At 39.7% G+C, this 13,749-nt stretch overlaps 1 protein-coding gene across 3 annotated transcripts in view; it reads right to left on the reverse strand.

Annotated features, from left to right (window-relative positions):
- Nucleotides 1–2,051: 2,051 nt before the first annotated feature.
- acaca (acetyl-CoA carboxylase alpha) overlaps nt 2,052–13,749 on the reverse strand; it is a gene marked incomplete at its 3' end in the record, with an annotated part of 29,703 nt that continues 18,005 nt past the window's right edge. For 2 of the 3 annotated variants that reach the window (XM_079247744.1, XM_079247743.1), the window contains 15 exons: nt 13,259–13,528; nt 12,850–12,947; nt 12,560–12,680; nt 12,289–12,399; nt 10,009–10,152; nt 9,795–9,915; nt 7,615–7,711; nt 7,381–7,477; nt 7,159–7,294; nt 6,903–7,080; nt 6,711–6,823; nt 5,985–6,139; nt 5,233–5,403; nt 3,627–3,763; nt 2,052–3,543 (listed from right to left, as the gene is read on the reverse strand). In XM_079247744.1, coding sequence (XP_079103870.1) covers nt 3,417–3,543; nt 3,627–3,763; nt 5,233–5,403; nt 5,985–6,139; nt 6,711–6,823; nt 6,903–7,080; nt 7,159–7,294; nt 7,381–7,477; nt 7,615–7,711; nt 9,795–9,915; nt 10,009–10,152; nt 12,289–12,399; nt 12,560–12,680; nt 12,850–12,947; nt 13,259–13,528 — 2,076 coding nt within the window. The remainder of the gene's footprint in view (nt 3,544–3,626; nt 3,764–5,232; nt 5,404–5,984; nt 6,140–6,710; nt 6,824–6,902; nt 7,081–7,158; nt 7,295–7,380; nt 7,478–7,614; nt 7,712–9,794; nt 9,916–10,008; nt 10,153–12,288; nt 12,400–12,559; nt 12,681–12,849; nt 12,948–13,258; nt 13,529–13,749) is intronic. The other variant, XM_079247745.1, reaches the window with a different exon arrangement.

Genomic DNA, 13,749 nt, shown 5'->3' on the forward strand with positions numbered 1-13,749 from the left:
TATATATATATATATATATATATATATATATATATATATATATATATATATATAAACTGAATTTATGTGTACTATATATATGTATGTATTTCATTCATACATTTCCAATGCTACTTAGTCTAATTAAGCTGAAGCATATCCCAGCAATCACCAAACAAGAGGCAGGCTACACCCTGGGCAGGTTGTCAGTCCATCACAGAGAGACAAACAACCATTCACACTCACATTCATTCCTCAAGAGAATTTAGAGTGATCTGTTAACCTAACATGCATGTGTATGAACGGTGGGAGGAAGCCGGAGTACCTGGAGAGAACCCATGTAGATTCAGGGAGAACATGCAAACTCCACAGAAAGATCACTCTTCAAACCTTGCCCCAGCCAAGGCTTGAACCTTCCTGCTATACATAGATTGTACACACTCTCACACATATACATACATACATACATACATATATATATATATATATATATATATATATATATATATATATATATATATATATATATATATATATACACATATATATAGGCTTTTAACCCAGATAGCACCTACTTCCACCCTAAACTGGCAAAATTTATCAGTTACTGAACTCATTGCACACATCTGAAAAGTATCTGGGTATGACTGGGCTGCTGCTATGCACTTGAATTATAGCTGAAATGTAAAAGGCCTGGCAGGCAGGCAGAGATGAGATGAGCACTTCAAAATCCACAGCCTGTAGAGAAGAAGAGCATCTGAGGCCTGGCACTCCCTCTGTGTCGCTTCACTCTTTGTCACAGGCAAAAGACTCATGTTTTCAGGCAGTAATCAGACAGCCCTGGGGCTCTGTAAAGACCCTGTTCTCTTTTCATCTCAACTGTTGCATACACCCTGCTAATTGGAATCCTGCAACTGGGTCACAGGCTTTGTCTCTCAAGTGCTGTCAAGTCATTGAGACACATGAATGTGGAATTATGGCTGCCTCAGATGCAAGATTGCGTCTCCCCTCCATGTTATATTAACACCTCTATTTCAGCCTCATCACAGGCACAGATTTTCTCCCCCTTTTTTTCCATTAAGATTTCTTACTGTTCCATCTTTTTGTTAAAAGTTTTGCCTGAAACTAGCAGTCATTCTGACATGGTAGCTGCAGCCATTTCACATGTAACACATTTAAAGTGATTGCTAATGTACACAAAAAGCCTTTCCCTCAAATAAAAAAACAAACAAAAAATATCTGCATGCCAGGCTCATATGGTCAACTATGGAGAGAAAATGAAGCACTTTCCTTCAAGTTTTTACCGGCGCCTTCCCTCCACTCCAGTGAGTGAAAGGGAACCTGATTCTGCAGTTTGTCAGTGATTAAAAGCAGAATTAGCCAGCCTAGCATGCCACCACAAATGAGCAAAACCCTCTGGGAGACCAGAGAGACCAAGCAAGGCACATTTCCAATTATACTTCCAAATGACTCATTTTCTTATTGGGCCTTCTATAATTGTGGTGGGTATTGGGTGCATGCAACTCAATTTGTCTTACATATTTGTTGGTAGGATGGTAATAGAGTTGACAGAGCCAAGGGGATGATATGAAAGAATCAGAAAGAAAAAAAAAATGGATGTAGATAGATCTCTTAATATTTGTTTGATCTACTTCATCCTCTTTAATACTGTTGAAGTTTAAAACCCAGAAAGAAAATGTCACTTTAATAATCTGTGGATTGAGGAATGGGAAGACTATCATTTTCATGTAATCAGAAAATGTCTCTCTAGAGTGACACTTTGTTCTGACTGCTGAAATTAATGAGGCTTCCTGTGAAGTTATTATCTGTCACATGAATCATCAATATATTAAAATAATTGACAAATTAAATTAGAGCTAATTCTTAGAAACTTGAGTTTAAAAAAAAGAAAAAAAAGTTATCTTTAGTAGAACTCAGAGATTAAAAAGCTTTGCCAAAAACACACTTTGAGCCAAGTTTGTAAGCTTTATTAAATCTGCAGACACATTTAGAGTTCAACACTTTCTCATTTTCGAAGGAACAACCAACTCATCATAAAGCAACTGGTCAGCATGTCAGCGGGCACGTTAAAGGCACAGTGCTGACCACGAAGCCACTGGGATGTCAACAAAACAAATAACATGATCACCTAAAGGATTCAACAATATGGTGCAACTTGTGCAAATATGTACTCCTCTATTAATGTGACATTTTCCATAGTTTGCTTGCCTTTAGTAACAAGTTCAAGTAGACAACATGACTTAAACAGTGTTTTCAAGAATTAATATCAACAATCACAAACAATCCATAGACATGACAAACTATAAATATAAACATTTCTGTGGAGCACAGTTAAGATGAGACCATTATCTAACAGTGAACAGTCGCCTTTGATATTTAACAGACATTTACTGATTGGGCTAACTGTATTAAATTATTATCTTTCTTTGGTTAAATATCTAAAGTCATTATGATGCTTCTATAAACAACACAAACTGTCAAAGATGACCAGATTTTTTCTAAATACGATTGTTATCAATTCTTATCCAAGTTCTTCTCCACTCCGTGTGCGGTACTGTTCTTGTCACTTTTGTGCGCATCCATTGTTAGTAAACCAGCTGCAGTTTGTTGAGGTTTGACTCTAGGTGCAATGTGAGGGAACAGTAAGCACTAAAGTGTCTGTAAAGCAGCATGTGTGGGTGAGAACAGAAGGGACAGCTGTGGTTTTGTTGTGAGGTGAGCTGCCCACTGCTCACTGCAGGGTAACTGTGAAACAGTCGGGGTCTAAAAGGGACCTTGTCCCGGCTCCCCACTGAGCTTCCCTGTCCAAATCTGTTATAGCATTCCCCTTCTTTGTTCAGTAACTAAGTGCTTCTTAGGGAATAAAACCCCCTTTCTGGCTAAACGCCACAGAGCAATGTGTTGTCATTGTTGATTTGGTCTTCAAAACACTTGTAAATCTTTACAAGCGTATGTCACAAACCAAGGTGCATTTCATCAGGACTTGTAGTAGTCTTAATATATTATTCTATGAAATCCAGTTTAAAAGGATGAAAGCCGATGATGAACACCCTTTTAAGCAACAATGTAACCTCCAAAATCTTAAATATTAGTTACTAGATTATTTTTACAGTCATAAAAAAAAGCACTTTAAAACAAAACAAATGGATTTGAGAAAGCAATAGCACATATGTAAGGCAAAGTAGAAAAGGTTTTAACTAATGACAAAAAAATCTAAACTCTTGCTTAGGAAGAATCATTGTCAACGATTCATCAGTAACCTGGCAGACACCAAGAGCCTTCATGTTGGCTCCTCCAGTCTCTGTTTGCAGCCCAGGTCCCAGAAAGAGGCGCAGCTGTCTGAGCCAGTCTCCTTTGGCTCTGGTTTTGGCCTGAGCTGTGGTGCAGCCATAGAGTCACGAGAAACCCGGCTCCCTTTAAGAGGAGGCTGACGTCTCCATTGTGGACAAGATTCGCACCACCTCAGCGCGCTGTGTGGGTGAGATGTGCTGGGTCATGTGCACTATCGAATCCATAGCAACCTCTGGGTTAGCTTGAACAAGGCTGGAAGTAGACAGGGTTAAAAAAAAAAAATTACCATGTTTGTCCCATTAGGGCAGTTAAAAAGTGGTTTGTAAAATCCATACCTGCGGATCTGCTTGAGCAGGTGATCTCGATGGATGTACTTGATGTTCTCATCGATGACAGATCTGGCACCCTCTTCTTCGGCTAGTTGCTTCTCAAGCCATACAACCACGTCTTCGTTCTTATCCCATAGATATGCCTAACCAGGGTAGGGTTTGTTTAAAAAAAACCACACACCACAAAAAGAAAACAAACACAGACTTTGTTTGTTAAAAATAAAAAACTGAGGCTCATTCTAAGTGAACACAATTTTAAGGATTTATAAATAAAGCCTTTAAATATATTATAAGGATTTTGATCTGATAGTATAGATAAAAACAAGACAGTAGCTCAAACACATATATAGTCTTAAATAATATGAGGGCTTGACGTCTTGTTGAGTGGACCTGACAGGAAAATTAGTATTCATGAGTGCTGGCATTTCTGATCCCAAACAAAGCCAAGCTTGAGGGCTTAGCAAAGATTTGGGGGTAGAGGGGTTTAATGGGCTTCTGCTTTTTTTTTTTTTTCTTTTCTTTTTTTTAAGAATCCTGCTTGAGGTCCACAAGAACATTTAATGCCCTTATTAATCATTTTTAATCTGTTTGCTTTTAATTAAGAAACAGTGTGTTGCTCTCGTATCTGCACGTGCCAGGGCTGTGATTAATTGTGGCTTAAGAGAGCCCGTCCTGATTGGGGTAATGTATGAGTTAAGGAGATCTGAAACGCTGAACTAGCTCATGTCACCCCAAGGGCTGGTCCTCTAAACCCAAGAATGGACCATAAAGGAACCACATTTATCTTTCTTCAACGGATGCCTATTTCTTTTTGAGTATTCTAGCTTTTATTTGCTGCAAACCAGTGATCCCAGGCCAGTCTCATGTGGTGCTTCCCTACCTGCAGGCTGATTAGGTCACTGCTGTGGCTGACCTGGAAGTGATTCACTTGCCTCTCCACTGACTCTCTCATCCTGCAAGAGCTACAGCTGGTGGACAGCTGGTTCATGTGCTGCTCAACCAAGCTCACTGATGCTGGATAGCATCAAGGACATCTGTCTCAAGATGCAATCCAAGACGATAAGAGTTGGAGTGTATTCACAGAATGAGAGATTCACGAGAAGCAACTGAACGACATAGATGGACAACACAAAACAGCCTGGTCAGCTTGCAGGTAGATAAATCTGCACTGGCTGGTGAGAAGTGACTCATTTTTTTAAATAAAACCTTAAAATAAAAAGTATTAGCCCATCTGAAACTAATCAAATACTGTGTAAGTTAAAGTTACAGCCAAAGCAGTCATTTCAGCTCATAAGTACTTCACACACCGTATCTGAACCTGCACTACATAAAATCTGAAAAAATTTGGAAACAATATTCGACAAAGAAAGTCAAATAAATTCAAAACATATACTATGTATACGTATATGCTAACAGCACAATTAATTGTTAACTTCTTTGTAATCCTGTGAGCTCTTTGGTTGTCAAGGAAATCTTCCGTAAATGAAATGCTTAACTAAATGATACAACTGATGTTTTGACATTTGAGCTTTCTGCATGTCACTTTTCATGGATGGTTTGTGATACTGAGAAACTCCAGAACAAAATCTAAGGTAGTGCAGCGGGTTTTTACCTTAACAGCCCCCTCGGCCTCAACAAACCAGCGGCGGAGCATTGCTTGGATCTGGCCATCTGTCAGCTCACTGTTTGCTGCTTGGATCTTCCTCTTTACTGTGTCCTCCAGCAGCAGACGCCGCAGACGCCAGTAGAAGAACTGACGGGAGGTTTGCCATTCCAGGATATCCTGAAAGAGGTAAAAGGCGAGCCGATTGCGTTATAAATGTTACATACCTCTTGTAGCTTTAAACATTGTCAAATGCCAATGTTTTGGATTTAAATGGAAACATGTAAACATGTGAAGAACAATGTGTTTAGAAGCAACTACTACAGATTTCTATACTGGTGTATTTGAGATGAACAAAAAGTTCAGAACAGATAATCTTCTTTGGTCCATACTGTGTGAAGGAAAAAAAAACAAAACAAAACACTGCCATCTATCTATAAAACATCCTTCTGGTCATGTGAGCAAAGTGTACATGTGTGTGTGAAAGATGAGGCTGTGAAGGTGCAGAATGAGATGGGGTCTGCCTGAGGCCGCTCTGTAGTTGCTAAGGTGATTGACCAGGGTCATCAGAAGATAATTATGAGGACAAGTCTTGCAGCCTGCTGAGACCAAACATTACTCACTAAGCAGGTGGAGGAGCAGCTTGACTGATACTGCCCTATGGGCTTTTCAGGTTATTCACATACTGCACATTTATATTGAAGCAATACATAACCAGGGTCCGTGTAGGTGGTGTTATCCAAGACTCGACTGTTCCTCACCGTGATGACGCCCTTCTCCTGCATACGACCTGGAGTGTCGTGGAGATCTGCAAACTGCACAGCCACCTGATGGTAGATAGGTAGCAGGAACTCCTCCCGCTCCTTAAGCTTGGTCTCAAGCTCTTTTCGGTCAGGGGGGCTAAGCTCTGGGGTTCCTGTTGGAGTTTTAAACAAATACCTTATTTTATCATAAAACTGAATGTCGCTGTCATAGTTGCCTTCATTACAAGGGAAATGCATGACGAAGAAATTACATAGTTACATACAAAGACAAAAGAAACAATTTCTTTATACAGCATTCCTACAACATGTTCATCTTTCTTTCTATCCTACATCCATCACTATAAACCCAAGTTCTCCAAAAGAATGCAGCTGAGAGTTAACTTTGTCCCAGTGTTTTGTTCACCCTGGACCCCATGCTGATTTCTGTCAATTCCAATCTGCAGGCTCTCCAGACCTCCACAGTACACCTCTCTTGCACCGGTTTTTGCCCAAAGCACCAATGCAGCATTGGAGCAAACAGGAAATCGATAGTGTGCACAGGAGAGCTGATGATTGATCTGAGCAGACTGTGATTGACACGTCTCTTGGGGGAACGCAGTGAAGATGACACAATCAACACCACATAAAGGAGGACAGTGATGGGACTACTGAAATGAGGACAAAGCTGCAGAAGACAAAGACAACTCTAAAGAGCTATAATTAGAATTGAAGGGCAGGACTCACCCAATTTTTCAGCCAGGCTCATGTAGACTGGATCTACTCTTCTCATGGTCTTCACCAGGTCCTTCTTTCTAAACTTGATCTCCACTGTTCCTTCAGGCTCCAACACACCACCTCTGAACACAGAATATTCCAGTCAACAAAGCTGGAATAATACCAATTTAATTTAGAGGTCCGTTTTTCTTTCCAACTCACCGGCTGTCCTTGTCAGCATACATCTCCATGTGACGGGGGTTAATGGTGGGATCTATGACCACCCATGAACCTCCTCTCAGTTCAGCCTGTGGGGGAATATAAACCAGGACTGGTTGCTGGTACTCCCTCAGCCCATCCACAATGTAGGCTCCAAACTTCAGCACTTGGTCATACATATCTAAAAAGAATATTTTCGTATGATACAAATATTGGGTTCATTTTAATATTGACAGATTAGTGAGAAAAAAAGTTGTACCTTTCATTCCTCCAGAAAAGCCCCTCCAGTTGGCAAATACTATAAGAGGTAAGCCCTCTCGGTTTAGGTCCTTAATGGCCTGGGCTGTTTTGAAAGCAGAATCAGGGAACCACACCTGTCCCGCCTGCTGGATTATCTAAAATCACAAATCAGAAAATCAGCAATGATACTTTGATGTTCAAGAATGTTTTTGTTTGCCTGTTCACACTGAGCTGCTCTTACTTTCGCCTCAGAGTCCAAATTAGCAGGGTCAGCTGGGATTGACAGCTCCACTGACCTGGTTTCCACAGCAACCACTCCAGTAGGTATCCCACCAAGTCTGTAAAAAGAGGTCATTCAGTACTAAAATCTACCGCAGAACATGTTTTTATGACATTTTGGGAAGTTCTGAAATTTGTTGTATCATGTTTCTGTCAATATGTCGCCTGTTTCAAAGTGTTATTTGTAACATTTTACCTGGCTCGGCCTACAACCACACTCTGAGCCCATGGTTGCATGATTTCCATGAAAGAGCCGAGGTCAAAGAAACCACTCTGCCAGGAACCCTTTGGAGCTTCAGACAGTGAGAATGAAACACATTAAGACAGAGATGGGCCAAAGAATTGTTTGATTCTTGTAAATACAAACACAAAGGCAACAGAAGCAAATCTTTCTTCCTCTGCCAGTCCCTGACTTTCTTCTGAATACGGTCTCAGCCTCGGTTCTTTTTTTTTCTTTCAACATCCGTAATCTTGGCAGCAACTATGATGGATGACTGTATAAGCAGGCTTGCTCAGCTTTTTCACTGCCTGCACACCCTGAAAAACATGCCCGAGCCTCAGAGGTTACCACTCAATTAAGCCTCGCCACTCATCACTACCAGAGATGTGGACCGGCTTCCCACAAGGTCCCCCGATCTCTTTGCCATCCCAAAATGTAATTAAACCGATATGGAACCAGCTCAGTCTTGACCCTCGGTGTAAAACACACTGCATCAATTTTGGTTCTGATCCTGCCTTTAACAGCAGGATGTTGAAGCTTCACTGTTCCTTTCTTGGTTCCTTAATGGCCTCTCCTTCCTAATGAATTATTTTAACCTTTAACTCTTGGGAAATCAGGAGGAAATAATACATCTTTATATTTACTTTAAATAAAACAACTTTTAATAACAGCTGAGAAAGCATTATGGATGATTATGATCTTCATAGTTTGAGCTTAAATGCTATATAATATCTATGTAATGGCACTCTTTGTAGGACATCGCACAAATGGAGCAGAGCAGGGCGATGCGCACAGCAACATTCCAACTATCCATCTTAATCCAAATAAGGATACCCACTGATTATGATGTTTGCATGGGATGCTCACAAAATATTTTATGCATATTCTCATTTACATTTTAATGACTTGTGCCTGTATTACATCATCTTGTGCAATTTTCACGCTTTTCGCTCATTCAGAGTCTTAAATTGTTTCCACGCATCAACACCACAAGTTGGCTGCAATCTGGATGGAAAGAAAGGAGATGTAGGGAGGAGCTGTCTGAGGTGTGCAGGAGGCAGCACTTGACACAGGACTTATGCTGTTGCTATCACTAATTTACTTATGACATATTAAGATGTCATGAGGATATTAAGAAAAGAAAAGCAGAATACAAGTTAATCAATACAAGTTCTCACCATTACATGCTGACGTGGAGAATGACTGCACATCAGACTGCTAATTCTATGGAATATATGCTGTCTGTGTACAATAATGTGATCTCTTTTTACCAGAACCTTTGTATTCTATAGTGAACCCCAGCTGAGCTGGTGTTGTTAAAGCTTGCGACACAAACAAGCAAATTGATTTATGTAAACAAGCCATAAATTAATGATATAGTTCCTTTAGATAATTGCTCATAACAAGCAGTCACTCTACGGACCCATGCAACAAAGCAACAGTGTGTCACAAAATGCTCTGAAACTTCCAGTAAGATAATAACTATATATTAGGATATATATGGATTGCTTATATCCTAATTTAGTTGTTGCTTACTTTAATAATAGTTTGTCAGGTCAGGTAACATTTACACTGCTATGCAGGTCTCAGTCTGCAGTGCTCTCAGAATTACACTAATCTGAAAATGTTGTGACCATAGAAGTGTAATTTTGAGTAAGGTTTTAAGGGGTTTGACATTTGAACGTGATGACGCAGGCTAACGTAGCCCATGACTTTAGTGTATGGAAGAGAAGAACCTAACACGAGTAAGAAAATAAATTACAAGATTTGGTCATTACTGAAAGGAAGTCTATCAAGAAAAAAAAAAATGTGGAAAAACTTGTAATTTGTATTCAAATAAATAATGATTCACAGGTTTTTTTTTATATGTATTTATCTTTTTTCCTCTCCAAAAAGGCCCTTTGGACTTATATATCAATTATTTATATTCTTTTCAATGGGATTCAAGAAATAATCCTAATTATTTTTAACTGTACCTAATCTAACTTGATGGTAAAAAGAGAGCAATGCTTATTGACTCAAGCAACTATCAGCACTCTGTATAATAATCTTCCTCATCCAATTGCTTCACATCAAGCAAGATATTTTTGTATATCACAAAGTGCATTCAAAAACAGGCAGCTGAATTTCTGTGATTGCCAATACAAAGCACTCACTCTGGCTGGGACGCCCTGCCAATATCCAGCGCGGGTCATAAGGAGCCATGGTAGGCACAAACTCCACTGGCCGATCTATGGGATCTTTGGCGTGGACAATGGGCACAGGGCTAGATTTACACTGGACAGAAAAAAAGTGTCATTATTTTACAAATAACATCAAACACAGTAGCTTTTTACATTTGGAGGGTTGAATTTCATAATTAAATGTTACCATGGGCATGTAGGAGAGCCACTGCAACAGAATAAAGACTCCCTCAAAGTCATCGCAAACAGTGCAGTGTGTCACACCGTTGTTGTGCATGATCTGAACTCCACCAAGCTGGTTGTTTGACGTGTACACTTCTTTTCCCAGCACCTAACACAGAAAACAGACACATGTACAGATTTTATATCCAGGATATTTGTTAATACAGTAACATTTTTAACTGTTAAATTCCAGGCCAAGTTTTATTTGATTATATTTGGTTTGGTTTTTCAAGCAAGAGTGACTCATGCAGCTTTTTCTCAAATGTTCACACTTCCCCTTTGCACATATGAACAACATGTGAATTCCTTCCTAAAATTGTACTTCTGGTTTTAAACTGACAAAACAAAAACAAACAAAAAAACCCAAAACAAATCCAAAAGTTGTTTAATCACAACTATAGAACTGATCTCACAGAGATCAGAACGTGCCACTTGACACTTCTGCACAGATGAAAACAGTCATAAATCCCTATCGTAACAGCAGTGGAGGGGGGAACCAGGAGGATTTTCCACCTCAGGATGTTAAAAAAAAAAAAAAAAAAAGCATGCTCCTCCACCATCAATACAGCAATCTAAATTTATATTCACTTAGTTATCATGCAACTATTTTTATTTTGTGCTATCATCCATTCAAAAGCTGTAATGCAGACTTGCAAGGTTAAGTTGGAAGGCACCAAACTTCCTTTTATCTTTGCAGGGCTATTTTGCTAACCTGAAGCCATAAAATCTCACTCCCAGCCCACCCTATTTTCATAAGCAGCAAAGAACAGGTGGCTGGGCGCTGACATGGTTCCATAAAAATCAGAGTGGAGCTCAATCCCTACCCTCAGCTCTCACCTTTTTAGCCATCATTTACTTTCTTTATTACCATTAATGGTTATGTATCTGGCTACAAATCTAGGACACTCTCCTAAAGCTGTCAGGAGAGGCAGCAGCCCCAAGAAACATTACAGTCACCTTGACATACACCAAACCCCTGTGCCTCTGGCCATTGTCGGCTTCATTAAGATTCCATGGCAGGGAGAGGAGGAGGAGATACTGGAGGAAGAACAGAGGAGGGAGGAAGGAAAACGAGGGGCCAACTGGTAGTAACAGCTCACTGGGGTATTTGTGCCAGTAGTTACTATCCAGTCCCCATGAAAATATGAACGATTTCCAGCAGCTAATGAAATGATGATCTCTGGGTGGCCGCCTGCCGCTCCTTATTTTCAGTTAATAGCCAGTAAACCACATGATAGATGAGCAGAAAAAGATTCCTTGCTTCTCTCCTGCGCTGCTAGGAAAAGACTTTTTATAGTACTTTTTTAATAACAAAAATAAATGTAAACAATATTTATTCACTGCAATATAAAACCTCAGCATTGTGGACATTAGTGCATAAATATTACTCCATGCCTAAATGGAGCTCAACAGCGAAGCCATCTAAATACAACAGAGCTTCCAGGAAATAGGTGCACCATTATTGGGCCATTTGCAGGGGTTCCCGTGTTGCAATCTGTCATCTAATTTGAAATGGAGTCATCTTAATGCATTGACAAGGACAGAGAATGGAAAGCAAGACAGGAGGACGTTGTGAAGCATGCAGGCACACACATGCACACGCACGCACGCACCAATCAACTGTATGCAAGAAAAACAATCTGCATCAGCAAAACTTTTCATTTTGATTAAAAACAAATGATATGGGTGTCCTACTCTGCAGCCTCTGGCACGTCACTCTATTTCTATGCAAATACAACTTCATGGTTCACTTTCAATTATTTCACTTTGAGTGGCAGGCAGGCTTGAGGCTGGTATCGGAAAGGGAATCCTTGTAGAACAGAACAAGGGGAAAAAGAGAGCGCCTTAAAATTGCCTGATCAGCGAGTTGGAACAAGCAACAAAAATCACAGTAGACTTTTCTCATTTTCTGGCTTTGACACACATTCAGATGTGCACATTATTTGCTTCTCATTTACATCTTTCACACAATCTACAGTTTTCTTTATTTTCATTAAAAAAAATGAAGAAACTAAGAACGCTTGCTTCACTCACACATCTATTTGTCTTTTGTATTTCAATTGCATAAACTTTGATACCCAAAAAGATGAATAATTCTGGAGAAGTTCTCATTACAATGCAGATTTATTATTTGTGACTTTAGAGACCGCTCATTCTGTGCTCATCCTGTGTTACTACTAACACAGTAGACAAAAACTACCTTTATACAGTACCGCAACACAACTTTCTATAATAATCATCACACCTTGTTGAGGGCCCCAGCTCCAGTAAGGATGATGTGAGAGTTGTCCACCTGGATGGTTCGCTGTCCAAGTCTCACCAGATAGGCCCCGATGCCGATTGCTCGACATGTTACCTGTAGACAAAGAAAGTGTCTTAATGCCTAAATATGTGCAAAGAAACAAAACTTGACTTAATCTACTCTTTGTAAGAAGCAAGTCTTTGAAAAATCATAGCCGAAGGATAAAGAGCAAAACTCCATGCTGTGACATGCTTTTGTTTGCAATTAATCTTACCAGATTCATGGTGATAATCTCCTCATAAGCTAGAGAAGATTCTCCAGCAATCATTCCAGATCCTCTCAGATTCTCCACACCCAGACCTTCATCTTTTCCAATAATGTCAGTAATCTTGTACCTGCATGACAGCATACATATTCTATTCACCCAAAACCTGAAATGACCCCCTAAGCTTTCTGCTTGACATCTGCTGCTTGATTATGCATTGACTTACATTTAACCATATTGCTCTAAGGCAAGTGAATTAAAACTGTAATGTGTAATAATAAAAAAAACATTTTTTTTACCTGGATTCTCCCTCATCTTCTACATGTTCACAATGTACAGAGTTCAGAGCTGAGACCTTCTTGTAATCCTGAGGCGTGAGATAGAGGTACTTGAAACCCTGCAGGAGACAGAGCAATTATAACTTTATTACAAATGGCAAGAACATTTATTGTAAAGAGGAGCACAAGAAAGTAATAATTGGTTCAAAGTAGAAAAAAGTATCATGCATGTACAGCACATAGAAACAAACAAGCAACAGGCTGCACATATAGAAGCTCAGCTAATGAATTAAAAATAAAACTTAAAAATCTACAAGCAGATAATTTCTTAAAACAGTCAGTTTTAAACATCAGCTGTTGGATTGAAATCTTTCAAACTCCTGCATGAGGAAAGCAGTCAGGGAAAGTGTCTGAGACTCAGTTGGCTGACCTTGTAAGGATCAGCTGGATCTTGCCATGCCACGTGGAACATGTGTCTGATTTCCTCCGCCAGGCCAATGCGTGCTCCGCTGTTGGCTGCAATGTAGATGCGAGGGATGCCGCTCTCTCGAGCCATCTCTGAAGCTCGCAGGAATAGCATGTCTTCCTGGGGTCCAAATGAGCCTATTTTGTGTGTGATATCATTGCTTATGACTATGATCTCACGTCCTGCTGGATACTCTGGGGTGCGCAGTGTCATTCGCCATGCTACCATCCCGATCTGAGGTATGCAAACAGAGGAAATTCAGCAAGATTAATGGACATTATGAATAACTACGTAATTGAAATGCTCTTTTATGAAACGGTAACCTGGGGACAAGATCATGTATGAAGTTTTAATATGTTATGCAAAGTTTCATTTTACATAAAGGTATTACATATAAACCATATTTCATAAGTAAAGCTTCTACTGACACATTGAGCTTTACAAACAAAACAGTT

Source organism: Telmatherina bonti (assembly GCF_933228915.1).
Source record: "Telmatherina bonti genome assembly, chromosome: 10".
In the NCBI taxonomy this organism is placed as follows: domain Eukaryota; kingdom Metazoa; phylum Chordata; class Actinopteri; order Atheriniformes; family Telmatherinidae; genus Telmatherina; species Telmatherina bonti.